This window comes from Macaca nemestrina, chromosome 4, assembly GCF_043159975.1.
Source record: "Macaca nemestrina isolate mMacNem1 chromosome 4, mMacNem.hap1, whole genome shotgun sequence".
Lineage (NCBI taxonomy): Eukaryota > Metazoa > Chordata > Mammalia > Primates > Cercopithecidae > Macaca > Macaca nemestrina.
In genome coordinates, this window is record NC_092128.1 from 151,594,531 (window position 1) to 151,621,690 (window position 27,160).

The following is a 27,160-nucleotide window of genomic DNA, read 5'->3' on the forward strand; positions in this document are numbered from 1 at the left end:
TAATTATAGATCCAAAGGAAGCTGCAAAAATAGCAGAGTCCCGTGTACCTCCACCAACTTCTCCCACTGCTGCACGGCAGCAAAACCTGAAGACTGACATTGACTTGTTACTATTAATATACCAGTTATGCTTGGTGCATATTCAGTTGTCACCACTTTTTAAATTAAAATGAAATTCACATATAGTTAACTATTTAAAGTTATAATTCAGTGGCAAGTAGCACGTTCACAGTGTTATGCAACCATCACCACTGTCTAGTTTTAAAACATTGTTGTCACTTCCCAAGGGGAAAACATGCCTCCCCATTCCCTTCTGCCCCTAGGCCCTGGCAACCGCGAACCCACTTTCTGCCTCTGTGGCTACACCTCTTGTGGATACTTCATGTGTTATCAGAAAAGGGTCCTGATCCAGACCCCAAGAGAAGGTTCTCGAACCTCGAGCAAGGAAAAATTCAGGGCAAGTCCATAAAGTGAAAGCAAGTTTATTAAGAAAGTAAAGAAACAAAACAACCGGGTGCAGTGGCTCATGCCTATAATCCCAGCACTTTGGGAGACCGAGGCGGGAGGTCAGGAATTTGAGACCAGCCTGGCCAACATGGTGAAACCCCGTCTCTACTAAAAATACAAAAATTAGCCGGGCATGGTGGCACGCGCCTGTAATCCCAACTACTTGGGAGGCTGAGGCAGGAGAATCACTTGAACCCGGGAGGCAGAGGGTGCAGTGAGCTGAGATCGTGCCATTGCACTCCAGTCTGGGCGACAGAGCAAGATTCCGTCTCAAAACAAAAAAGAAAAAGAACAATGGCCACTCCATAGGCAGAGCAGCAGCATGAGCTGCTAGACTGAGTATACTTATAGTTATTTCTTGATTATATGCTAAACAAGGGGTGGATTATTCATGAGTTTTCTAGGAAAGGGATGAAGATTTCCCAGAACTGAGGGTCCTTCACCTTTTTAGACTACATAGGATAACTTCCTGACGTTGCCATGGCATTTAGAAACTGTCAGTGCGCTGGTGGGAGTGTCTTTTAGCATGCTAATGCATGATAATTAGCGGCTAATGAGCAGCGAGGATGACTGGAGATCACCGTGGTTGCAGCTTCTCTATAGCATCCTGTTTTATCAGGAGCGTCTTCGGGACCTGTATCTTGAACCTGTACCTTGCGCTGACCTCCTGTCTCATCCCCTAAGAACGCCTATCCTCCTGGGAATGCAGCTCCGCAGGTCTCAGCCTGGTTTTACCCAACCCCTATTCAAGATGGAGTTGCTCTGGTTCCCACGCCTCTGACATGAGTCATGCAGTATGTGGCCTTGGGTCTGGATTCTTTCACTTAGCATATAATGTTTCTAAGCTTCATCATCTTTTCTGCAAATCTGAGACTATTCTAAAATTTCAAAGTTTATTTTTAAAAATTGAGAGCTGGTAAGCTTTGCCCCTTTCCCAGTTGCCTCCTGGAGGCCACCTGGAGGCCGCTCCTCCCTAGGCTGGGGTCGTGCCCTCGGAGTCCTGTGGCCATGAGCTCCTTCTTGTCACTCAGATGAGTGGGACGGCCCCGCAAACCAAACTCCCCGTCCTAAGCCCGGCGCAGTTGCATGGGCTGCGGACTCAGCACCAGCTGGCCTGGGCGGTGGCCCCATGAATGCCTGGCAGCTGGGAGCCAGGACAGCCCCGACGCCTTCCGGTCAGGGAAGCCCCGCCCCAGGGCAGGAGGGGAGCTGGGGACTCAGTGGGAGACTCATTCCGAGGCTAGGCTAGGGGCAGCCCCGCGCTCTCTGAGTTTCAGGATGGGCCCAGCAGCTCCCCCAGCCACCCTGCTGCAGACTGGGTCGTGCACCGCGCGGGGAAGCGATCCTGAGACCCGCGCACGTGCATGCACGTGTGCACGCACGCCCTGGTGTGCACAGTTCTACACGTGCACTGCTGTGTTTCCACGTGGAAACACAAACACAGCGCTGCCGAAGGAAGCGCCTGCCAGCGCCAGCCTTTCCTGCGACCCCAGCTCAGCGACCCTGGGCTGTCCTGGGGCCAGCCTGCTCCGCCGCGGGGGACACCACTCGCCCTGGAGCTCGGAACGCGACCCCAGGCCCAGGCTGCGGGGCGGGCGAGCGCCTCCTGGGCTGGAACCTGGCGGTGAGGACCCCGCGGGTTCGGCCCGGGCGTCTGGGGAGCTCCTGTGCCCGCACGGTGTCCCCTGCTCCGCCCCTTGCGCATCACTCGCTCCCTCCCCCCGTAGTCCTGAGGCTAGGCGAGGGGCAGGACCCCGCAGCCGCCTTCAGTGCTTGGTTTCTTAGCCGCGGAGCGATGGGGGACCCGGGGCGGGGCCGAGGCTGGAGGGAGGCGGGCGGGGCCAGAGCAAAAATGGGGACCGAGGGCGGAGCCAGAACCGGGAGTGAGTCTGGGGGCGGGGCGCGAGGCTCGCGGGGCGGCGGCGCCCCCTGGCGGCTGAGCCCGTCCCAGGCACCCGGCGGAACGTGGGACGCAGCTGTGCCTCGATGGCCCGGCGGGTAGGAGCACAAGGCCCAGGAAGGTGGCGGGGCCGGGGCCGCACAACCAGGCACCTCCCCTTCGCGCGAATCCAGTGCTCTGAGCTCCACTCAGGTGGCTCCCTGGGACTTTCCCTCAGAATGGCCAGAGGCTGCAGCCTGCACAGGTGACAGCGCCTGCAGCCCTCCCCGGCCCCTTTCCTTCATCTTCAAGCTATTCAAGGGCATCAAAAAGGGCACTGACCAAGCGCACCATCCAGCGCAGTGACCACCCCTGGGAACTCCCGTCACTGCCTTCTGGGCTGTGCACAAATGACCTGGTTTCTGCAGCAGCAGCGGCGCACTCGGTTGAGCCCCCAGGACTGGCAGCAGCTGCAGGGCCTCCAATCCCTGGCCCTCTCCCCAGGGTGCAAGGCAGGTAAGGGAACTGACTGCGCACTCTTCACACAGACGCTTATTAAAGGAGATTTTTTTTACTGCAGCTCTTTCTGCCCCTAAACTGTCCAAAAACAAAGACTAGGGAACAGCCCGAGCAGCCTCCACCCAGCCCGGCCACAGGGCCTCAGCTGCCAATCAGAGCCTCAGCCGCCAATCAGAGCCTCAGCCGCCAATCAGAGCCTCAGCCGCCAATCAGAGCCGCTCCATGGCTCCAGTTCAGCTCAGCTCAGCGTTGCCCGGGAGAAAAAGGCTCGGAGACAAAGCCCAGAGGGTGAGCAGGGGCCAGCCCCACGGGTCTGAGGGTGCCAAGCGCACCCTGGGCCTTGCCTCCTCTCCCAGAACTCCCTCGCCCTCTTCATCTGCACCGGCGTCCCTGGCCGCTGTCCCTTCATCCCGGCAGGAGGCCGGCCTCCCTCTCCACCAGCCGGCTGACCGTGCGCAGGGCCAGGGGCAGCGCCGTGTTGACATCGCGGTGGTATCGGGGGCTGCACACCTCCGTGCTGGGTGTGAGCACAAACTGGGCCACACTGGGCATCTTCAGCAGGGTCAGCAGCTCCGTGGCCCGGGTGCAGATGGCTTCCGCACCCTCCTCGCCGTGCTCGCCGTGCATGGAGCCGGTGGCTGGACTCTGAGTCAGGGTCCTCATCTTTGACAGCAACAGAGAGGCCCTGGGGAAGAGGGTCCCTACTGTCAGCTGCAGATGTTCCCCTCCCAGGGACAGGGGTCTGTGTGGAGGGACCAGGCCCTGAAGCGCCCAACAATGGCTTTAGCTCAGCAGGGCCCACTCAGGACCTGCGCTGCTGCCACCATTTCAAGACACCTGGACGGGAAGACCTCAGAAGCCACATCTCTTCCCCAGGAAAGCCCGAAGACTTCTCTCCCTCCCCGACCGGGCACCTGGGGATCAGGTCTTGGCTCCGGGAGGCCAGCTTCGTCAGGGTGGTCATGAGCGCGGTGACCACCTTGGGGGGACACCTGGGCAGGGCAGCAGAGGGGCGGCACTGGGTGACCTCGAACAGCAGGGCCTCCAGGGCTTCGAAGAACTTGTTGATCTGCTCCACAGTGCACCTCCGATCGTAGGCCACGGATAGGTACTCGCCGACGGCCCACACCTAGGCCCGGGGACAGAGGTCAGCCCCCACCCAGGCCTCCTGGGTCAGGAGCGGCCAGGGGAGGCCAGCGCCCGCCTTACCACACTGGTGACGAGGCTCGCCCTGCTGCGGAGGCCGTTCACGCTGCCCAGGAACTCCAGCAGGTCTCTTGCCAGCTCCACCACCAGGGAGGGCTTCAACGTACACAGGGCCAGGAACTGGGAGCTCAGCACACTGCAAAGAGAGCCGGGTCCATGCCTGCTCCATGCCTGCTCTGTGCAGACTCTGACCCCATCCCCACGCAGACTCCATGCAGCCCTCTCACCCGGTCCCCACGCCTGCTCCACACAGACCTCTGACCCCATCCCTACCCCAGCCACCCCTTTCAGGCCAAGGGCCTGGAGGGACCCGAGAAGCGTGTGAGTGGCAGGTGCAGGCTGCACCCTCAGATAGGGGGACGCAGATGACTGCCAGCCCTAGAGGAACTGTTCTCCTCACTGGGGAGAAGGCTGGCACTGGCGCTGGCCTCAGGCCCGGGCTCAGAGTAGAACCAGGATGGGCCTGCGTGCATCAGGCCTTTGGACAGAAGGACCCCAGGGGACAGGGTGTGGAAGAGGGACTTGAGCCAACCCTGAAGATGACAGGCTCGGCAGAGGGAGGGACAGGGGAATGTTCTTCAGAGGCAGAGAGGAAGCACCGGGGCTGGACATGGGGCTGTGGGTGGGGGTGGCAGGGTCTGAGGCTGCTGAGGGCCCACCTAGGAATGGAGCTGAAGCCAGTGAAGGGTAAGGGGAACGGGAAGGGAAAGGGGAAGGAAAGAGAAGGGGAAAGAGAAGGGGAAGGAGAGGGGAAGGGGAGGTGAAAGGGAAGGGGAAGGGGAGGGGAAAGGGGAAGGGGAGGGGAAAGGGGAAGGGGAGGGGAAGGGGTCCAGGAGGCACCTGCCCAGGGATAGGGAGGTGGCGCAGGAGGGACCCACCTATGTACACGGGCCGCATACCCCGGGGCCGGATAGAGTGAGTCGCTCCTGCCCAGGAGCAGCAGCGCCAGCTGGTTGATCAGGGCCCCGTCAGCCACCTGGGGATAAGGAGTGGGAGATAGGCTCAGCCCCACCCCCACTGCAAGCCCTAGGGTGGGGGATGAAGCCATGGTGAGGGTTGGGGGGCAGCTGAGGGACTGGAGACTCCTCGTCCACTGCCTTCCCAAACACCCAGGGACACAGAGACTCAGCTGGCAGCATCCGGGCACAGGGAGGGAATCCCCGGGCAGATCTGCGTGCCCCCCGCAGAGGCGTTGCTTCTGTTCCGCGGCTCCTCTGCTCTGCAAGGCTGGGGACACGTCTTGCTCGGCCAAGGGTGCGCCCAGGCGACACCCAGCCCTGTGCCCAGTGCCCTGCCGGCCTGCCCACCTCCCAGGCTCTCCTGCACTGGCGTCCGGCTTGTAGAGCTCCCCGAGGTGGGAAGCAGCAACGGTTGGGGAGGGCGGGGGTACCAGCCTGTGGGAGCCTTTATTTTGGACTCAGATGCAGATGTTGAATTATCAGGGGCAGCAGGGGGACAAACTGCTCCGGCCCCCGCTGTGCCACCAGCGCCCAGGCCACTCACTCGCCCTGTCCTGGGGATGGGAGACAGGGCCTGCTGGGACAGGGGACGGGGCCTTCCGGGATGAAGGGGATGGGACGGGGGCTGGGGCCTGCTGGGATGAAGGGGATGGATGGGGGCCGGGGCCTGCCGGGATGAAGGGGATGGGATGGGGGACGGGGGATGGGGCCTGTGGGGATAAAGAGGATGGGACGGGGGATGGGGCCTGTGGGGATGAAGGGGATGGGATGGGGGCCAGGGCCTGCCGGGATGAAGGGGATGGAACGGGGGACGGGGCCTGCCGGGATGAAGGGGATGGATGGGGGCCGGGGCCTGCCGGGATGAAGGGAATGGGACGGGGGACGGGGCCTGCCGGGATGAAGGGAATGGGACGGGGGACGGGGCCTGCCGGGATGAAGGGGATGGGACAGGGGACGGGGCCTGCCGGGATGAAGGGGATGGGACAGGGGACGGGGCCTGCCGGGATGAAGGGGATGGGACAGGGGACGGGGCCTCTGGGGATGAAGGGGATGGGACGGGGGACGGGGCCTGTGGGGATGAAGGGGATGGATGGGGGCCGGGGCCTGCCGGAATGAAGGGGATGGAACGGGGGCCGGGGCCTGCCGGGATGAAGGAGATGGGACGGCGGACGGGGCCTGCCGGGATGAAGGAGATGGGACGGCGGACGGGGCCTGCCAGGATGAAGGAGATGGGACGGCGGACGGGGCCTGCCGGGATGAAGGGGAAGGGACGGGGGACGGGGGACAGGGGACGGGGCCTGTGGGGATGAAGGGGATGGGACAGGGGACGGGGCCTGCCAGGATGAAGGGGATGGGACGGGGGACGGGGGACGGGGCCTGTGGGGATGAAGGGGATGGGACAGGGGACGGGGCCTGCCGGGATGAAGGGGATGGGACGGGGGACGGGGCCTGTGGGGATGAAGGGGATGGGACGGGGGCCAGGGCCTGCTGGGACTGTGGCCCGTGCAGCCATGTCCCTGTGCCTCCCTGACCCTCAGAGTGGCTGTGGATGGCAGGTGTGGTGGGATGAGCCTTCTGCAGAGCTCAGGAGGACCCCACGGTGCTGGCTCTGGCCTGCCCCTCGGTTGTGAGGCCCATGGGAATGGGGGGCCCCAGATGGCGAGCTCACCTGGGTCACTGCTGAGAAGAACGCCTGCAGCAGCGTGGGCACGGCCTCGGCACACTGGGCCACGCGGGCGCAGCCGGCCATGGGCTGCAGCAGCTGGTAGAGCGGCACCAACCTGAGAACACAGGCGTAGCCGTAAGAGCCGCCCGCTCCCCTACCTGGTGACCACAGGCAAGGGCCAGACGCCAGGGCCACGTTGCCACTGCTCCCTCTTGCACAGCTGAGCCCACTCCCATCCTCGCTCGTCGCCTCTCAGGACCTCCTGCTCCCCTGGGTTTGGGGAGAACCCTGGTGTCAGCACACCCGGGACAGTAGAGCCATCGGGGCAAAGGATGATGTGCGCCAAGGGCAAGAGGCCTGTGGGCTGGTCCCAGGCCTCCTGCTTTCTGGGCTCAGGCTCAGTTTCTCCATCTGCAAAATGGAGCACCCACAGGGCCGACCCGCAGGCTTGTAAGGGTTGATGTGGGCAGCAGAGAGCTGAGAGCAGGCCCCGCACCCGGCAGACCTGTGTTGCACAAGCAAGGCCTCTGCAGTGGCTATGACAGTTGCTCCCCAGGTCAGGGACGCAGCCTTGTCTGGGCACAAAGCACCCTGGCCTCAGCCCAGGGCCCAGCAGCGAGCCCCACCCCAATGGCTGTAGCCTGGCTCTCTGAGCCCCTGGTGGTCCCCTGGCCCAAGGGCCCCCTACCTCTCGGTGGCGCCACTGGCCTTGGGGCGCAGCAGATATTGGAAAAGGCCCTGGAACTTCGGGTCCCGGAAGGCTTCCAGGCAGCTGGGGGCCCTGAGAGAGGTGTCCCAGAGTGGCCTCTCGGATGGAGCCGGCGATGACCTGCGTGGACAGATGCCCAAGGCCAGGCTAGAATGCGGCCCCTGCCCTCCAGGGCACCCCCATCAAGGAGACACATGGCAGGTGTCCCTAACATCAGAGCGCCTCGGGTGCTGGGAAGGGCTTGGGGACACGGGAGGCTTCAGGCCTGTGTGTGAAGACAGGTGAGGAACTCCGGGGCGCAGGGGCTGCCAAGGGTGACAGACACGCCCTGTCCTGGAGGTGGCTTTGCAGGGGAGGACTGGTCAGGTGTTGGTGAGGAGGGAGGAGGGTCCCCGGTGTAGGGTCAGGAGCAGTGAGGAGGGGGCCCCGTGTGTGGAACCAGCTGTCTGGAGAGGCAGCACTGGCGGAGGGTGAGGGGCCCACCTGAGCTGCAGGTCTAGCACCGCCGTCAAGCAGGGCAGGTCCAGCAGCGCGTGCAGCATCTCCAGGGCCGTGCCGGCGTCCACCAGGGCCGGGAGGAGCGCCACAAACTCGGAGGTGAGGGGTGGGCTGTTCCAGGCCAGGAACTGCGGGCACAGCGCAGGGGTTTGGACAGGGCTCGGAGCTGTGGAGCGGGCGGCAGAGGGAGCAGCTGGCCAGGGCCCCACTGCTGTCCCAGACCTGCAGTCCCCAGGAGGGCTTCTACATTTGCCTCCTCCTGCTTTTGATTTTTTTGAGACAGGGTCTTGCTCTGTCGCCCAGGCTGGAGTGCAGTGGTGCAATCATAGCTCACTGCAGCCTCAACCTCCAGGCTCAAGTGATCCTCCCACCTCAGCCTCCTGAGCAGCTGGGACTACAGGCACACACCACCATGTGTGGCTGTTTATTTTTTGTAGAGAAGAGGTCTCCCTGTGTTGCCCAGGCTGGTCTTGAACTCCTGGCCTCAAGATCCTCCTGCCTTGGCCTCCCAAGGTGCTGGGATCACAGGCGTGAGCCACCGCCCCCGGCCTGTATCTACTTTCGTACCAACAGGTCAATCATTTCCCACTGTCCTGGTTTTTCTCTAGAAAAAGGATTCCCCACCTGGACTGAAAAGACCTTACAGCGAGGTGAGGCTGCAAAAGACATTTCAAAAGCAAATGGCACCAGGCTGGGTGTGGTGGCTCATGCCTGTAATCCTAGCACTTTGGGAGGCCAAGGCGGGAGGATCATCTGAGGTCAGGAGTTCGAGACCAGCCTGGCCAACATGGCAAAACCCCATCTCTACTAAAATACCAAAAATTAGCTGGACATGTTGGTGGATGCCTGTAATCTCAACTACTCGGGAGACTGAGGCAGGAGAATTGCTTGAACCCAGGAGGCTGGGGTTGCAGTGAGCTGAGATTGAGCCACTGCACTCCAGCCTGGGTGACAGGAGCAAGACCCCATCTCAAAAAAAAAAGAAAAAAAAAAGGCAAATGGCACCCAAGGGCCCAAGGGCCCAAGGCACCAGGCAGGGCTCCTGAGGGAGGGATCCAACTAGCCAGCAGCCCTGCCCCAGTGCTGTGAGAACAAACTCACCATCTTGTGGCACTACCCCCCTCCCCAAAACCACCACAAGGGAGTTCTTGGACGGCACCATTGTTCACGTGATGCTGCACCCCGGACCCCCACCTCACCCTGCACCCTGCATTCCAGGCCCGGGACTCACAGGGCTCTATGCTCAGCCAGGACTCACCCTGAACCCCGCTGGAAAGAGGGGAGGAGTCCCAGGCACTTGCGCCCCTACCCTGGCACCCAGGGACGCCCAAATGTACCTTGAAGAGGTTGGGGAAGCTCAACCTGAGGGTGCCGAGGTGCCCGCCGAACAGGTGGAGGTTGTCCCTGCAGAACTGGACGAACTCAAAGGCCAGCATGGGGCTGTGGAACTGCTCCAACGGGATCCTGGTGAACAGGTGCTGGTAGACGGCTTCCGAGTCCACTGCAGCTGCCTCCCCTGCAAGACCAGGGCCCGTCAGGGTGCACGTCTGCTGGACGCACGCTTGACCTCATTCTGGCCGTGCTTCTCTATGGCTGGTTAGGGCCCCTGAGTCTTGGGCCTGCTCTCCAGGACACCAAGGGCTCCGAGGCATCCTACACCGGGACGCTTGGGAAGCGGCACTCAGTCTCCCTCACCCAGGAACACGGTCAGCTCATGAGTCACACAAACTATGGCACATTCTTTGGAAGGTGCTGGTTCCTAGACTTTCGGGTTTCCCACGCTAGGGACTCAGCAAAGAGAGTTTCTGTTTATTTCCCTATTTTAAAAGTTTAAAAATTACCAACATCTAGCACAGTGATCCATAAAAAATAAATATGAGCTGGGCACGGTGGCTCATGCCCGTAATCCCAGCACTTTGGGAGGCCAAGGCAGGAGGATCGCTTGAGGCCAGGAGTTCCAGACCAGCCTGGGCAACATAGCAAGACCCCTGTCTCTATTCAATCACAATAAAAAAAAAAAAAAAAAAAAGGGAAGAAGAAATTCCATCCTAAAACTAAAGGCAGGAGCAGAGCCCCGAGAGTCAGCGCCACCCCGCCCCGGGCTCACCGTGGCTCAGGAAGAAGCGGGCGAGGGGCAGCAGCACCCGCACAGAGGCCGGGTCCCCGCGCACCCGCCCGTGCAGGGCCTTCAGGCAGGAGAGGCTTCGGTACAGGAAGGACGGGTCCTGCCGGCACAGCACATCCAGCACCAGCACAGCCTCCACCAGGCACTGTGGGACACACGCCACATCAGAAGGGCCGAGTCACTGCCTCCCATCCCCCCATCCCCAGCCACTTACAGCTTTCTGCAGGTCGGAGTCCCCCTTCCTCAGGGCCCCTGGAAGGAGGGGAAGAAGTCAGCCGGCTCTGTCTCAGCCTGGGAGCAGCCCAGTGAGGGACAGCTTGTGTCCTGGAAGCTCCAGGCAGGACCAGGAGCAGAGCAGTGGGACAGGCCCCCAGGAGGACTTGAGTGGGACTGAGGCTGAGGGGCCCAGGCGGGACAGGGCCAGGCTGGGGGCTGGGGTGGAGCCCGAAAAACACTCAGGGCTGACCCCAGAAGTCAAAACAGGCCTGCTCCAAACCGGCCACCCAGGATCCCGCTCTGTGGAGCAGCAGCTCAGGGAAGATGTGCAGCCTCAGGTCGCCTTGCAGAGCAGGTGGAGGCCAGTGCCCTGGGCCGGGGACTCACGTCGGTTACTCTGCTCAATGAGGCGCTGACAGTACTCGAAGGCCACCTCCCGAAGCCGCTCCCGGGGCGGCAGCAGGCGGCCGGCGGAGGAGGAGGTGGCGGAGATCACCGACAGCGTGGAGCCCTCCTGCTCTGACCTGTCATCTGCGGGAGGAGGGAACCTCAGCAGGCCGATGTGTGGCTCCCGGGCTGGGACATGCCCGCTGCCCTGCTTGGAAGAGCAGGAGGAGAGCACAGGCCACAGCCCCTCCCAGGGAACGTGAGGCGTCACTGTCTTGGGACGTCCACCCACCCAGCAGCTTCCCCATCACAGCCGCCCTTCAGGGTAGCTGAGGCTTCTTCCCCAACAAGTCCACAGAGCAGCTGGGAGGAGCTCACCGGCGTCACCCCAGCAACCTTAAGGGAGCCGGCCTTAAACGGCGGCTCTGACTTCTGCACATCGCGTGAGGGTCATGAGGTGTCCAGAGGATCCCCAGTGCTGACCCTGGGCCCCAGCGATGCTGGCCTGGGAGTGTTCTCGGGTTAGCTCCAGGTCAGCAGGCTGCACTGCCCAGTCCTGACCTCTGCTGTGTCCTGGGCACACCTGTGTCCCTCCCACCTCCGCCTGTGTCCCCGTCGCGCCCAACCCACAGTGCGCCTGCCTCCCACCGCTGTCTGACGTCGGCCCACCCCCAGCACACCTGTGTCCAGGGTGCCCAGGCCCTCGGGGCCACTGTGCAGCAGCCATGCCCGCAGCATGGAGAAGGCCTGCACGTTCAGCCACTGGTCCTCCGTGAAGCGGTGGCCGGTGGAGAGCACCGTGAAGAAGTCTGTGGCCACCGCCCCGTCCATCTCGGTGATGGGGCCCGGCTGCGGGAAGGACAGGTGGGAGTGGGTGGAGGGGCTGAGGCTGGGAAAAATGCCAGCCTTTAGTACGAGCTCCTCAGGAGGTGGAGGGGAAGCTGCCTGCATGTGAGCCCAGGCAGTGGCCCGCCCTGTGTGATGTAAAAACACCGTCCCCACTTGACCCCAGGCAGACGCACATCGCACATCCTCTCCGCCGGCCCGGGGAGTGAACCCACGCGCAGACTCCCAGAGCCATGCGGGTCAGTGGCTGCGGCCCCGCCTGACCCAAGCGCCTCCTGCAGCAGAGGCAGGCTTGTCCTGGACCCTATGGAATGACAGCAGGCGCCGACGGGGACCTGTTAGGCAGGGCTGGCCAGAGCGGGCACAGGCGCCGACGGGGACCTGTTAGGCAGGGCTGGCCAGAGCGGGCACAGGCGCCGACGGGGACCTGTTAGGCAGGGCTGGCCACAGTGGGCACAGGAGCTCCCGGGAAGGGGTTGTCTGTGACTCTGTTCCCCATGGTTCCGGAACAGTCCCGGCCTCACGCGCTCACCTGCCGGGCCCTGGGTGTGGAGAAGAAGCTGCTGGAGTGCGGGAGCCCTTGCTGGAGGCTAGCGTAGCGCAGCCAGTCGACCAGCCGCTTGCTGAGCAGGGTGGCCTGGTCTGCAGTGGGTAGAGTGGCATGGGGAGGTGAGGTTAAATCCTATGGATGCCCGGGCCATTGGGATGCTGGCCGATTTTTCTCAGAAAACAGAATCCTACAACGTCCCAGGTCATTGGGCCTCCCCATGCCCCCAACTCGCTCCCCACTCCCAACCCACCACGGGCCCTCAAGGAAAGACCCGGGAAGGCAGACCCCGAAGAGCCTCTCGGGAGGGGCCCCACGTACCCTCCTGGAGGGTGCCCGGGCTGAGGACCACGACCTTGGCCATGATGGGGAGGAGGTATCTGAGGCTGGGCCCTTCAGGCTGCCGGCTCTCCAGTGCTCGCAGCACGCCCTGGCCCACAGCACTGACCTCCTCATTTCTATCACCCTTCAAATCAGACAGGGCAAGCGCTGGGGTACTGGCCTGTGCCGGAGACCAGCTCCCCCAATTTCGGAAGTCTGTGTGACACTCCTGAGAAGCATCGGTCCCCGATACCCCGGTCCAGCAGGTGGCAGGGAGGATGTCACGCCCAGGCCCACCCAGGGCCGCAAGGTGCCTGCTCCACCTCCAGCCTCTTTCTCTGGGAGCTGCATCGTTGAGGCTGGAGGGGGCCTGGGTAGGGGCATGGCTGATTCAATGCTAAAAACACAATGGTGGCCACCATGGGCCTGGTCACAGCCACAGGACACCCCGTCCTGCGGGGCCTCCAGTGTGGAGTCCCAGTCTTTAAACCGCCCACCTCACTCCACACACCCAGATGCTGAAACATCTGAGCAGCACCAGAGACAGCCAGCACAGGGGCAGGGCCATCAGGGGAGGGAGGAGGGCGCCTGGTGGCTGGGAGGCCATGTGCCTGGCGGGGGGTGCACCGCTGGTGCCTGGCAGCAGTTTTGCAAGATCATCTTCCACTAAAAAAAAGTGAGAGTTGCATGAGGAAAAGGGCTGGTGAAATGAACAAGAGCCGGAGTCATCTTGTCCCAAAGGCGAAGAGCCACCACAGCATTACCGGGGTCATCTCGGAGGCCTGGAGGTGGCCTGCAGGGGCTCTGTGAGGTGAGGGAGCTGGGCACCAACCAGGACGCCCTGGGTACGCTGGGGCCCACAAGCTCTCGCCCACACAGAACTAAAGCAACCGCAGGCTGCACCCCAGCACGGGAGGCGGCTCATGACGCTGCAGGCTGGGAACGGAGGGAAAACCCCGGCTCCACCGCAACCTTCCAGCAGACTCTGCACCCCTGGCAACCCATGCCCACGGACAGCCTGTGAACCCCTGGATCCCCACGCCGAGCATCCAGGCCTGCTCACCACACAGAGGGAGGGAGGACATGGACTTGGCAAAAACTCCCGGCCGAGGAGGGAGGGCTGCTACCCAGAAGTTCGAGACCAGCCTGGGCAACACAGTGAGACCATGAGACCCTACAAAAAATACAAACATTAGTGGGTGTGGTGATGCATGCCTGTAATCCCAGCCACTCAGGAGGCTGAGGCGGGAGAATTGCTTGAGCCAGGGAGGTCGAGGCTGCAGTGAGCTTTGATCACGCCATGGCACTCTAGAATGGGCAGCAGAGGGAGACCCTGTTTCTAAAAAACAAAACAAAACTCCAAAAAGAAGGTCTGGAGGCCCAGCCTCCCCTGACTCACTCTCTCAAGGCTGTGTCTGAGAAACCGAACTCCACCACCTCTACTGAGCTCTGCTTACACCAACAAATCCTGTGGTCTGAAAACTCCTGGAATGGGGCCCGGGGAGCTGAAGCCTGCTGCTCTATCAGCATCACCAGTGCCACCCTTACACGTGTCTAGGAATGTCACCAGAGCAGCCCAGGCTCTGTACCCTCACGGAGTCTTCAAGAGAGCACCGGATGGCTGCTTCCCATGGAACAGGGGAGACAGGAAGCAGGGGCGCCGGAGCCGGCAGGTGTCTGCTTCTTCTAGACGCATGTCGGTGCTGAGTGCCTGGCACACTTGAGGCTGGAGCATGCCCTGTTGACTGGAATGGGTACGCAAGCCCAGCAGGCCCACGTAGCATGTTGGTGCCCGTGAGGGGACATAGGCCGGCCTGCTGGCTGCACCCGAGGCCCCGGGACCCCTGGGGCAGGACGGCCAACTGGGGTGGTGACTGCTGCACTACCTGGGCCAAGAGCACGGAGGCCACCAGGTTCAGCTGCCGGCTGTTCTGGGTGTGGTCCCAGACCAGGCTGAGGCTGTCGGAGGGGGACATCTCTCGCAGGATGGCGGCGCAAAGCACCTGGAGCTGCTCGGGACACGTGGCCAGGCCAAGAGTGGCCTGCAGCAGGTCTACACATGTCTTCTCCAGCCTGGAAGGTGAGATGCCCGTGGGGGGCAGCGACACGTCACACCCGTGGCAGGAGCACCCCGCACCCCAGAGCACCTGGCCAGGCACCCCTGGGCCGGTGGACAGAGCGTTTTACGTGAGGACGGACCTTCAGCACTGGTTTAAGTGGGCAAATGACTCAACCCCCCAAGGATCATCTGCAGCGACCTGCTGGGCGCGGGCCAGGTTCTCCTGGGGCCGCTGCGTGAGGAGCCGACCTGAGCCGTGGCCGCACTCACCTTCGGTTGTACTTCGTGGCTGAGATGATGAGGAAGAGCCTCTGCAGGGAGTCAAGGGTGTCCGGCCCCAAGTCCTCCGCCTGCAGCAGTTTACTGATCCGGGAACAGAACTTCTTCAGCTCCTCGTCCTGGATCTCCCTAAACAAAGAAGAGGACTTCAGGACCCAGAAGCACTCACTGCTCAGAACCAAAAAAAGGATAACTCCTGGAGCAGGGAAAATCCCTCTTCAGAAAAGAGAAGCCGAGTGTGTGGGAGGAACACGGCTGCACCGCTCACGGCTGTCCAGATAAATTCGCTGATTCCCCGAGCTGGCTCCTCTCACCCCGGGATTTCGCGAGCCGTCGCTGCAGCGCACTATGACGAATCTCACTCACGGAGGCCCACGCACTTAGATTTTGCTATTCCAGGGGCAGAAGGACTAAAACCGATTCTTTTTAGGGGCCTCATGCAAGAGTAGGAAATTTACTCCAGAATAAGGTGCTTTACAAAAGAAGTCTTCAATAAGCCTTCCGCTTATGGGAACAAGAATATATATATATTTTTTTCTTTCCCCGAGATGGAGTCTGGCTCTGTCACCCAGGCTGGAGTATAGTGCCACGATCTCGGCTCACTGCAACCTCTGCCTCTGGGGTTCAAGCGATTCTCCTGCCTCAGCCTCCCGAGTAGCTGGGATTACAGGTGCCCACCACCACGCCTGGCTAATTTTTTTTTTTTTTCAGATGGAGTCTCGCTCTGTTGCCCAGGCTGGAGTGCAGTGGCGCGATCTCAGCTCACTGCAAGCTCCGCCTCCTGGGTTCACGCCATTCTCCTGCCTCAGCCTCCAGAGTAGCTGGGACTACAAGTGCTGGCCACAACGCCCGGCTAATTTTTTGCATTTTTAGAAAAGACAGAGTTTCACCATGTTAGCCAGAATGGTCTGGATCTCGACCTCGTGATCTGCCCACCTCGGCCTTCCAAAGCGCTGGGATTACAGGCATGAGCCACCACACCCGGCCTATGCCCAGCTAATTTTTGCATTTTTAGTAGAGACAGGGTTTCACCATGTTGGCCAGGCTGGTCGCAAACTCTTGACCTCATGATCCGCCCACCTCGGCCTCCCAAAGTGCTGGGATTACAGGCGTGAGCCACTGCACTTGGCCTGAGAATAAAATCTTATATATTAAAGAACAAATGTTATGATATATTGTAAGGTAAGCCCATTATAATTTTTTACTCGAATAACTAATTGGCTTAATTTAAAAATCTCTCTAGTAAGCCACAGGTAAGATACTGAATACAGTCCCAAATGAAAGCCTGTTTTTAGGTTTCTATCCCAGTCTAAAAGAAAGAACCGATAATGTGCAAAGGGGCTGCCGTGCCAGGGGACTCTGGGGACTCCCTGAGAAGGGCCCCCTACGTGGCTGTGCCCTCCCCAGGCCAACTATAATCCCAGCACTTTGGGATGCTGAGGTGGGAGGCTCACTTGGGCCCAGAAGTCTGAGACCATCCATGGCAAAACAGTGATACCCCATCTCTACAAAAGAATAAAAAAAATTCGGCCAGACACGGTGGCTCACACCTGTAACTCCAGCACTTTGGGAGGACGAGGCGGGCGGATCACCTGAGGTCAGGAGTTTGAGACCAGTCTGGGCAACATGGAGAAATCCTGTTTCTACTAAAAATACAAAAAAACAGCCAGGTGTGGTGGCGGGCACCTGTAATCCCAGCTACTCGGGAGGCGGAGGCAGAAGAATCGCTTGAACCCGGGAGGTTGTAGTGAGCTGAGATCACGCCATTGCACCCCAGCTTGGGCAACAAGAGCGAAACTCTGTCTCAAAAACAAACAAAAAAAGGAATAAAAAAAAATTCACTGGGCATGGTGTAGTCCCAGCTACTTGAAAGGCTGAGGTGGGAGAACTGCTTGAGCTAGAAGATTAGGCTGCAGTGAGCTGAGATTGCGCCACTGCACTCCAGCCTGGGTGGCAGAGTAAGACTCTATCTCTATAAATATATATGTATATATATGTACACATACATACATATGCATACATATGTACATATACATATGTACGTATACACATATATATGTATACACACACACACACACACACAAAATGGAGAATCTTTCCCAGAAAGGTGGAGCCCCTCACCCCGATTTAATTCCCCTCAGCATATTCTCCAAATCCCAAGCTTCTCTCTAAAAGCCAACCCACCCAAACCCTTCAATCACTCCCCACTGCTTTCAAATCCAAACTCCTACAGACCCTAAGGCTGCCTACAAGACCCCGGCCCCGCCTTCCTTCTCCAGCCTCCACGTCCTGTTTTTCTTGCTTCTCCCCCTTCACACGGACCCTCTGCCTGAAACACGCCCCACTAGCTCCTGAGCTTCCAGTCTGCAGCTCTTCCTCCTGGAAACCCCTGACCTGATGGGTACCCCTCCATGCCCCCATCCTTCACTCGCTTCCCGCTTTCTCCATTTATCCTTCACCTTACAGAGCCATCTTCGATCACTTTTTCTACGCTTGCTTTCCGTATCTCTGACACATTTACAGAGAAACTCAAGTTCACTCCAAATCTTTTTGGCTTTCCTTGGAGACAGGTTCTCCCTCTGTCACCCGAGCTGGAGTGCAGTGGCACGATCATAGCTCACTGCAGCCTCAACCTCCTTGGCTCAAGTGATTCTCCTGTCTCAGCCTCCTGAGTAGCTGTGACTACAGGTGCATGCCATCACACCTGGCTAAGTTTTTAAAAATTGTTTTGTAGAGACAGGTCTCACTATGTTGTCCAGGCTGGTCTCAAAGTCCTGGCCTCAAGCGATCCTCCTAACTCGGCCTCCCAAAGTGTTCGGATTACAGGTGTGGGCCAGTCACTATGCCTGGTCTGCTCCAAACCTTAACCCTCAAACTATAGTCATTTATTTTAAAATATCACCAGAAATCACAGGCTTAAGTATATTGTGAAAACTGGTAAGCCCTGATAGATTACTAGCCTTCTTGAAACCCTAACAGAGGGCAACTGCAGAACTCATGTATGTTACGTAGGAAAATTCAACCACACTCTATCCTCAAAAACGCCTACCTACCGAGCCAGGGAGGCAGAGGAACAGGTATTTAAATAGTGGTGGCTCGACCGGGTGTGGTGGCTCATGCCTGTAATCCCAGCACTTTGAGAGGCCAAGTTCAGGAATTTGAGACCAGCCTGGACAACGTGGCAAAACCCCATCTCTAGTGAAGTTACAAAAAATCAGCCAGGAGTGGTGGCGGGTACCTGTAATCCCAGCTACTTGGGAGGCTGAGGCAGGAGAATTGCTTGAACCCGGGAGGCGGAGGTTGCAGTGAGCTGAGATTGCGCCACTGAACTCCAGCCTATGCCACAGAGGGAGACTGTCTCAAAATAAATAAATAAAAATAAATATCTAGTGAGGGAGTGAGGGCTATTCATTTTGTCTTTCATGTCACAAGTTTATGACCTGGAGCAGAATGTGACTGGGAATGAAGTTCTCAGTGAGTGTTTTTCCTTGTCTCTTGGCAAGGACCTTGGGATGAACATGTTGCATGCTGAGATGCGAGTATTTTTCATTTTCATACAGTCCCTACATTCACATGAATGGCATATCTGTCCAGGATTGAAGGGAAGGTTGCCTATGTTGAGCTGTTGGGAGATGGTGCTGCATATTCACCAGTCCCCTTCCTAATGAGTGGAATTTTAAAGGTTATTTGGATCAGAGATTTTTGTCCTGTCTTCAAGACCTCACTCACTCTCAACCACCCGAATCTTTCCCACCAATTGGTCTAGCTCTGAAGCCAGGTTTGCTTGTTTGTTTTAACATAGAGTCTTGCTCTATCACCCACGCTGGAGTGCAGTGGCACGATCTTGGCTCACTGCAGCCTCCGCCTCCTGGGTTCATGCAATTCTCCTGCCTCAGCCTCACCAAGTTTATTTACGTTTACCAAGGGGCTGTAGTTCTGACTGTATTTTTTTTTTTTTTTTTAATTGAGACGGAGTTTCCCTCTGTTCCCTAGGCTGGAGAGCAGTGGAAGGATCTCAGCTCACTGTAACCTCCGCCTCCCGGGTTCAAGCAATTCTCCTGCCTCAGCCTACCGAGTAGCTGGGATTACAGGCGCCCACCTCCACGCCCGGCTAATTTTGTATTTTTACTAGAGACGTGATTTCCTCATGCTAGGCAGGCTGGTCTCGAACTCCTCACCTCAGGTGATCCGCCCGCCTCGGCCTCCCAAAGCGCTGGGATTACATGCGTGAGCCACCGCGCCCCGGTCAGCATTTTCTTCTTTTAAACATGCAGTATGAAGTCTTTGCCTGTTTGGTGGACCGTGAGTCTTTTCAGTCCTCGCCTACACTGTTTTCCCCCATGACTGGCTAGCTGGTGAGGAAGGGGCTACCCACTCGTTAGTGGGAGCCCAGAGACAGCCTGGAACCAGCCTGGAAGCAGCCTGGTGGGTGATTTCTCAGCCTAGCAAATACATCCGTGCCAAGAGCGATCTTTCTTTTTTTTTTTTTTTTTTTTTGAGACGAAGTCTTGCTCTGTCGCCCAGGCTGGAGTGCAGTGGCCGGATCTCAGCTCACTGCAAGCTCCGCCTCCCAGGTTTACGCCATTCTCCTGCCTCAGCCTCCCGAATAGCTGGGACTACAGGCGCCCACCACCTCGCCCAGCTAGCTTTTTGTATTTCTTAGTAGAGACGGGGTTTCACCGTGTTAGCCAGGATGGTCTCGATCTCCTGACCTCGTGATCCGCCCATCTCGGCCTCCCAAAGTGCTGGGATTACAGGCTTGAGCCACCGCGCCCGGCCAAGAGCGATCTTTCTGGGTCACAAAACCCTCCCACGGTTCCCCAAAGCCCTCAGATGGCCTCCAGCTGCCAGCCTGGCACACAGCCTTACTCCTAAGCAGCCCTCCGGGCTGTCTGTGACTTTGTGTTCTTGACTGTGAGGCAACGAAAGCTCCTGGATGCTCGATTTCCTGCCAGACGCGGAGTTCTCACCGCCAAGCCTTTGACTAAACTGTCGACCGGGTTCCACCCTACTTGGTTTCGCTCACCAAGACTCTGCTCAGGTGTCACCTCCTCCGGAGACCCACCATGACCCTCCCCGACCTCCTCACCCCACGCCTGGCCGCCGTGTTGCCTCCGATCCCCAAGTCTCGAGGGCGGGTCCAGTCGGGTTCCTGCAAGGCGGGCGACCGGGCCCCCCTGCCCTGTGAGACCCGCCCCCCTGTGCCCCTAGGGAGAGGTGCGGGAAGGAGGACCGGGGCCGCAGCTGCCCCGCACCTGGCCTGGTGGAGCAAACTCTCCGCTCCTGCCGAGAACATCGCGCCGCTGCCGCTGCCGCTGCCGCCGCCGCCGCCGCCGCCGCCGCCGCCGCCACCACCGCCACCACCGCCACCACCGCCACCAGGCGCGCACGAACCGCAGAAACTCCACGAGCTGCAGCGCAGCAGCACCGCAGGCCGCTCAACTTCCGGGACCGCGTCACGTGAGCGCAGCGGCCTTACGTGGCTGCGTCACGTGCCGCATCACATGGACAGGAGGGACAGGTTGCCGACCAATGGGCTTTGACGTGGAGCCCCTGGGGCGGGGCGTAGGTGCCCCGGCTAGGGGTCCGGGTCGGCGCCTGGGTGCTGTGGAGTTCCGCGACCCTGGAACCTCGGTACTCTGCAGCGCCGGCGCCCTTCGACCCCGGAAACCATTCCGGCGGATATTGGGCGCCTGGGGCCTTGGGAGAGGGTATCGCTGGCCCTGGAGTGTCACTGCCCCAGTTCTGGTTTCTGTTTCGTAAACAGCTCTGTGGTGCGGGCGTCCCTATGCTAAGTACGACCTGAAAATCTGACACAAACTCCGCCACTTCTGGGCTGAGCCCAGCAGCGAACGGCAGTTTGCAAGGAATAGCCGCGGCTCTGGGCAGTTTTGGGGATTTTTTGAGCTATTTATTGAGCACCCATCCCGCCGCTCTTCCTGCTGCTTAAAACAAAACAAAACAAAAAATCCCTTATTCAGTCCCCACGATATTCATGGGATCTCGCGAACTTTATTTTACAGATGAGGCCACAGGCTCAGAGAGGGGAAGTTTCTGTTCATTCTAACAGACGTGTTGGATGCCTAGGATGTGCCGAGCCCTGGCGATGTTTGCCACCCTGCAGACGGCAGGGGGACACAGGGCAACACGCCAGCGTCATGATAAACGCTGTCACAGCCTGACCTGGGCGGGGGTCCAACCGGAGGAGGAAGGCTTCGGGGACTGTGGCCTAAGATGAGCCCAGAGGGTGTCCAGACCAAGGGGTGGGGAGGGGCGGGCCTAGGACAGTGATTGGCTCCCTGTGGCTTAAATGCACCCCAGGGGGGAACTGACCTCTGGCCACAGGGGAGAGAATGGATTGGGAAGCTCCGGAGGGAGAAAGGAGGCTGGTGCAGTTGTGGTCCAGGGAAGGGAGGTTGCCCCGAAAGTAGGCAGATTCAGTAACCATTTAGAGGTAGGATTTGTAAGACCTGTGATTGAGGAATTTGCAGGAAGGAGGAAGAAAATGGAAAAAATCAAGGATAACTTCATGTTTGTGGGGTGTCTGTCTGGGGCAGAAAAGGACGAGGAAATTTGTGCCAAGTCAGTCATTCAGTGGACAAGCGATGATTGAGTCCTATCTGTGCTAGGTACTGCTGAAGGTTCTGGGGAATAGGGTAGGGGGTGGGAATCAGTGTTCCGTAGATAGGGTGCGTCAAGGTTAGACCTTGAAGGGATAAGCCCCGAGAAGACACCTGGATGGAAGGAAGGAGGAGGGAGGGAGGGCTTCCTGCAGGAGCTCCACCTATGACTTTGAGATGCCTTAGGGCGCCCAGTGATGTCTGAGAGCACCTGGTGCAGAGGATGAAGAGATGGGAGTTGGTGGATGGTGAGCAGTGAATGGGAGTCGGTGGAGTGCGGCGGGTGCCCCTGGAGCTGCAGGTTGAAGATTGGCAAAGGAAAACTGGTGGCAGGTAGTCTATGGAAAGCCTACTGCCAGTGTTTAACGTTTACTAGGGTAAAACGTCCACACCAAAGTGCACAAACCTTAAATGAACTCGATTTTTTACATTTCTAGAAACCAGTGGTAAATTGGCAAATGTCTTAAGCCTCGGCTCCATGGGCGGTGGTGGGGAGTCGGGGGGTGATTTGTGTTTCATAATTTCTGTGGTGTAAATACTCTTGCCATGGCTTGAATTCAAGATCTAGACCATTTCCAGCTCCCCAGAGGTCCCCCTGTGGCCCCCTCCCAGTCAACGCACACTCCCCTCCCCCAGAAGTAACTGCTAGTCTCTTCTCACCAGAGATTAGTTTTGCCTCTTTTTATACTTCATGCAAATGGAATCATACCGTACTTAGCTTTTCTTGTTCATCCATGAATATTTGGTTGGTTTCCAGATTTTGACAATAATGAATAGAGCTGCAGTGCATAATTGTATGTCTTCTGGGGTTCTGAGAGATGCAACCCTTTGTTGTGTAGATACCCAGGTTCATAGGGCAGCTAAGTTTAACTGAGATTCTAACTATGTGCCGGGAATCTCAATCTCTCTCTCTCTCTCTCTCTCCACACAGACACAACCCAGGCAATTTTACCAGGGGTAATATTTGACTTGTTTCTTACAAAATATTTACATTAGTGTCCAATGTCATTTTAAGGTCTCACTAGTGAAAAATGGTTGTCCTAATCAAAAGCAAAAAAGGCCAGATATGGTGGCTCATGCCTGTAATCCAAACACTGGGAGGTCGAGGCAGGAGGATCGCTTGAGCCCAGTTCAAGACCAGCCTGGGCAACATAGCAAGACCCTGTCTCTAAACAAGCAAGCAAACAAACAAACACAACTCCAACACCTTAAAAACGATGCAATTAATAATTAGCCAGCGCAGCTCCCTGGAGGAAGGTTACGCCTCTCACTCATGCCTGCTGTTGGGCTGATAGGTTTTTTTTTTTTTTTTTTTTTTTTTGAGACTGAGTCTAGCTCTGTCCCCCACGCTGGAGTGCAGTGGCGTGATCTCAGCTCACTGCAACCTCCACCTCCTGGGTTCAAGCGATTCTCCTGCCTCAGCCTCCCGGGTAACTGGGATTACAGGTGCACGCCACCATGCCTGGTTAATTTTTTGTATTTTTTTTTAGTAGAGACGGGGTTTTACCATGTTGTCCAGGCTGGTCTTGAACTGCTGACTTCAAATGATCCACCTGCCTTGGCCTCCCAAAGTGCTGGGATTACAGGTGTGAGCCAACGCGCCCAGCCTGGGCTGACATCCTAAACTAGAACTAATCTGTTAAAGTTGTATTAGATTCTTACAATGGAAATGGAGTAACTGGAAGGAAGACAGAGAAGCAGTCAAACTTTAGCTGCAACTGCGGGCAACTGTACAATCGCAAAAATGCAAGTTATTCAGCTGAGTGAGTCACACGCAAACACTACAGAACCTTGACAGAAGATAGACGTGTGACAAGCACGCACTGCTGTTAAGTCTCCCGTCGGAAGTCGTCACACAGACACACCCAAGGGTCTCATAAGTCTGGGGGAACTCTCAGAAGAGACAGAGGCTGATTGTATCACAGCTGAGCTTCAGGGCGCCAGGCCTGTGGGGTGGGGGTGCCTGTGCGGCACGTGAAGACGTGAAGCGCATTGCAGGCTGAAGTCCCACAGCTGGTGAGGACACAGTAGGAACTTGAACCCAGGTCTGTGTAGTTCCAAAGTCAATGCCATCCCCACGCCCCGGGCCCCACACCTACAATAAGCAAGGCCTGGGATAACTTCTTCCCATATACATTTCTACCCATCTTGTACACGGGTAGAAATTCTCATCTAGCCAAGGGCCAGCAGGAGGGACCCACAGTTGCCCAGGAGCCACTGGGGCAGTGACAAGTACCTGCAAGTGCCCCCCAGCCAGGCTTTGGGCATGTGCCAGGAGCAGGGGGTTGGCTCAGCTGGTTTCTGCCTTTGCCATGTCTGAGGGGAGACACACGTTGTCTTCACATTCCTGGAGCTGCAAACCTCCTCGCTGAGAACACTCTCGGTGGGTGGTCACCGAGTCCAGGAGCCACAGGCACCTGCAGAAGCATCTCCTGTGTGAGCCAGGAACAGGATACCAAGGACCTATGGGCAACTTCCCTTAGCAGCAGCTGCCCTTCAGCCTCCGGAGCAGGGAACCAGGTGCCCATGTGTCCAGGGCGTCCGGAGCCCATGTGTCCAAGGGGCCAGGAGCCTGTGTGTCCAGGCCGTCTGTCCGTCCTTCAGCAGCCACCTGTGTACAAGGACCATGCCGGAGCCTCAGGATCATTTCTTTAATATAGAATTTTATTTCTGGTTATAGAAACAAATGCTAAGAGGAGAAACAAAACTTCCCCATCCACATACAACAATTTAATAGATAAAAGAACAGTTAAAATAAATGAAAAACAAAAAGTAGAAATTTTAAACTTTGTTATAGCTTTAAAACATTAACGTCTGATACAATTAGAAATCACATTCAGATCTCAAACTCTTAAAAAAAAGTATGGCTCCTTATTAAAAAAATACTGTATCCCATTTGAAATGAAAACACAGGCCGCCTGCTGTTGACATGGGTGGGGCTGTTCCTTCCTCTGGTGTCATGCGTGCCCCCTCCCGGTGCTGGGGTGCAGCCACACCCCCACCGGGGTGCCCACCTTCACTCCTCCAGGGCGGGACACGCAAGGTGACACGACCGGAACTTCACATCCAATGCTCTAGAACTGACATTTCCACTTTATAGGATACCACTGCTTTTTAAAGCACTGATTATCAAACATGTTGTGAAAAATACTTTAGACAGGCAGCCACTGTAAGAAAAAAAAAAAAAAAGATAACACACTCACATACACACACACACACACACACACACCGAACAACACCCGCCCCTCCCAAATTATTTTTACAGGAGAATAATTGTTCAGATTAAAACAACAACAAAAACTCAGTATTGGCTTTAACCCCTCCCGCACGTGTGCTGAGCTGCCAGCCTTTGTCATCTGCAGGGCACGTGCAGCTCAAGTGTCTGGACTCAGTGACATCTCAGGACAGACTCTGGAAAACAGGTGTAGTCTCTCCTCCTGCCCCCACTTCTCCTGAAACCGAAATCAAGCCACATACATGAAGGTATTCTAGGTATCCAAAAAGCCTTTCTTGAAAGAAAGGAGAGAAAGACCAAACTTAAAATACTTGATTTGATTTTTATTTTTGAGACAGAGTCTCCCTCTGTTGCCCAGGCTGGAGTGCAGTGGCGTGATCTCCACTCACTGCAACCTCCATCTCCCAGGTTCAAGCGATTCTCGTGCCTCAGCCTCCCTGGTAGCTGGGATTATAGGCACCCACCCCCACATCTGGCTAATTTTTTTGTATTTTCAGTAGAGACAGGATTTCACCATGTTGGCCAGGCTGGTCTCAAACTCCTCAGGTGATCCGCCCGCCTCGGCCTCCCAAAGTGCTGGGATTACAGGCTTGAGCCACCGCACCTGGCCAAATATTTGATTTTAAATCCCCATTGTTATTGATTAAAAGAAAAAAAATCTGGACCAGTTAACCTGGAGATTTAGAGGCCACAGACACAATTTAACATCCAGGCCTATGAACTTCATGCAGGAAAAAAAAAAAAAAAAAAAAAAAAACATCTAATTCAGAGTCACAGACCTCATTTCAGCTTGGCCAATACATCTGGAAACTTAGGGGTCGGTTCTAGAAGCTGCTTTTAACTGTAGACTCGGAGGGGCAGGTCCTGTCGCTGAAGGGAGGAGAACGATTCTTGGCTGTCAGCCCGGATTGAAGCCGCTTCGCTTCCCCTGGCCCCAGCCTCCCTGCACTCTTTTCGCTGTGTCTGACACAGGGCAAATCACCAACGACTCAAATGAGCAAACGATTCCAGAAAAAAGAATCTGAGATAAAGAATAACCAACTAGGAGTCTTCCCATTGTAGTCTCACTCTCGAAAAAAAAAAAAAACTGGGTAAGGAGCAAAAAAAGTGACAGAGGCCGGGCGCTGTAATCCCAGCACTTTGGGAGGTTGAGGTGGATCACCTGAGGTCAGGAGTTCAAGACCAGCCTGGCCAACATGGTGAAATTCCCACCTCTATTAGAAATACAAAAATTAGCCAGGCGTGGTGGCAGGTGCTTGTAATCCCAGCTACTTGGGAGGCTGAGGCAGGAGAATCGCTTGAACCTGGGAGGCGGAGGTTGCAGTGAGCCGAGATGAGGCCACTGCACTCTAGCCTGGGTGATAGAGCGAGACTCCATCTCAAAAAAAAAAAGGGGACAGAGTGACTTGGAGACCTCTTCAGTCACCTCTGGCAGCCTCTGGTTGACTGAAATCTGGAGGATGGAACCTAAGACGAAGCTGGGTCACTGGGGCCTGGAGCGGGGTGGGGGCTGGGGGTCCTCTGCAGCCAGTGTTCAGCCGCTTCACCAAAGCAAATAAATACGTTCACGGCTTCTCCCTGGTCCCCGTATTTCTCTTTTCAACGCATTTTCCCCATGGCGAGAATGACAGGGCAGGTGCAAAGAGTGACTAAGATTCTTCCGAGGGGTTTCTCCTTGGACAGAAAGAAAGATGCCTAAAAATAAACTGACTGCCCTCTTACTAATATTCTCTGATACTCTGAGCAGCCATAACCAGCCATTAGGATGAGTAAAAGAAACAAAAAAAAACCCCAAAGGCTCACTTTCAAAGGAGGAATGCTCACTTCAGCCCTGCACAAAAATACAAGGAAAATGCCAGTCTTGGCGACCCGCAGAGCTTCTGGGTCACACTCAGGCCTCCCGGGAATGGCTGGCCCCGAGGGAAGGCCTCAGCGCACTGACCCTCAGGGTTTCATTCTCCAAGGACTGGGCTGTTTCTCAGGGCAGGAGTCTGACCTCCAGCAGCTGGCACAGACTTGGATGGGACAGACAAGCACGGCGAGGTTCATCAGTCACAGATGAATCTTCCTCACCACTCTCCCTACTCCCCTTTCTCTCATGGCCTTCTGATTGTTTTGCCCAGACAGACTTCTCACCCACCTCCAGGAAAAGCCAGCCCAGCTTCACACCCCCAGGTAGCACCACTGGTCATGACGCATGGCAGGGCTGGCTCTGGACCCTCCACCCTGTCTGCCTTCCAGGAGGGGGTTCTCGAATGCTCCATCCAGCAGCAGAGCTGAGGGCTGCAGCCTCTGCCTGAGAAGGAGGAGCTGGGATGGGGCCGAAAAAGCCCAGCAGAGACAGGGACAAGGCAACCCAAGAGTGAAACTATTTTCCTTAAAGAAGTCAGTGAAATGGGTCTATTTTTAAAATTTCAGTTCAGAGGGAAATGTGTGTGGTTGGATCCCCAAAATCCCATTTTTGCAAGCAGCTGTGACTTCGGGGTTTGGGAGACAGGGAGGACAGAGGAAAGGATGCAGCAGCTCCAACGGGACGATCCTTTCCACAGATTCAACTCTGACAGAATTCAAGCCGCGTGGCG

At 57.3% G+C, this 27,160-nt stretch overlaps 1 protein-coding gene across 3 annotated transcripts; it reads right to left on the bottom strand.

Annotated features, from left to right (window-relative positions):
- Positions 1–2,937: 2,937 nt before the first annotated feature.
- Positions 2,938–20,184, bottom strand: LOC105483380 (adaptor related protein complex 5 subunit zeta 1). Of its 3 annotated transcripts, XR_011622633.1 has the most exons (18): positions 19,979–20,094; positions 14,715–14,852; positions 14,272–14,458; positions 12,386–12,530; positions 12,050–12,159; positions 11,352–11,520; positions 10,672–10,815; positions 10,283–10,320; positions 10,051–10,213; positions 9,281–9,459; positions 7,929–8,071; positions 7,425–7,565; positions 6,740–6,851; positions 4,990–5,087; positions 4,115–4,247; positions 3,820–4,034; positions 3,103–3,590; positions 2,938–3,064 (listed from the first exon to the last, which is right to left on the bottom strand). XR_011622633.1 is itself a non-coding variant. In XM_011744214.2 (17 exons), exons 1-17 carry the CDS (start codon positions 20,017–20,019, stop codon positions 3,311–3,313), a joined length of 2,436 nt encoding a protein of 811 aa, XP_011742516.2. In that variant the 5' UTR covers positions 20,020–20,094; the 3' UTR covers positions 2,938–3,310. The 3 variants fall into 3 exon arrangements, 2 of the variants coding, with proteins under 2 accessions (XP_011742516.2, XP_024649066.2); XM_011744214.2 differs by having other exon boundaries at positions 2,938–3,590; XM_024793298.2 differs by lacking the exons at positions 12,386–12,530; positions 19,979–20,094 and adding an exon at positions 20,118–20,184 and having other exon boundaries at positions 2,938–3,590.
- Positions 20,185–27,160: the final 6,976 nt, after the last annotated feature.

What these genes read in the sequence shown, in the direction of transcription:
- LOC105483380 (XM_011744214.2), bottom strand. Translation starts at nt 20,019, where the DNA reads ATGTTCTCGGCAGGAGCGGAGAGTTTGCTCCACCAGGCCAG. An exon ending in GCCAGTGGCGCCACCGAGAG is followed by an intron (nt 6,852 to 7,424) that starts GTAGGGGGCCCT and finishes CTGTGTTCTCAG; the next exon opens with GTTGGTGCCGCTCTACCAGC. An exon ending in CGAGCCTCGTCACCAGTGTG is followed by an intron (nt 4,035 to 4,114) that starts GTAAGGCGGGCG and finishes CCCCGGGCCTAG; the next exon opens with GTGTGGGCCGTCGGCGAGTA.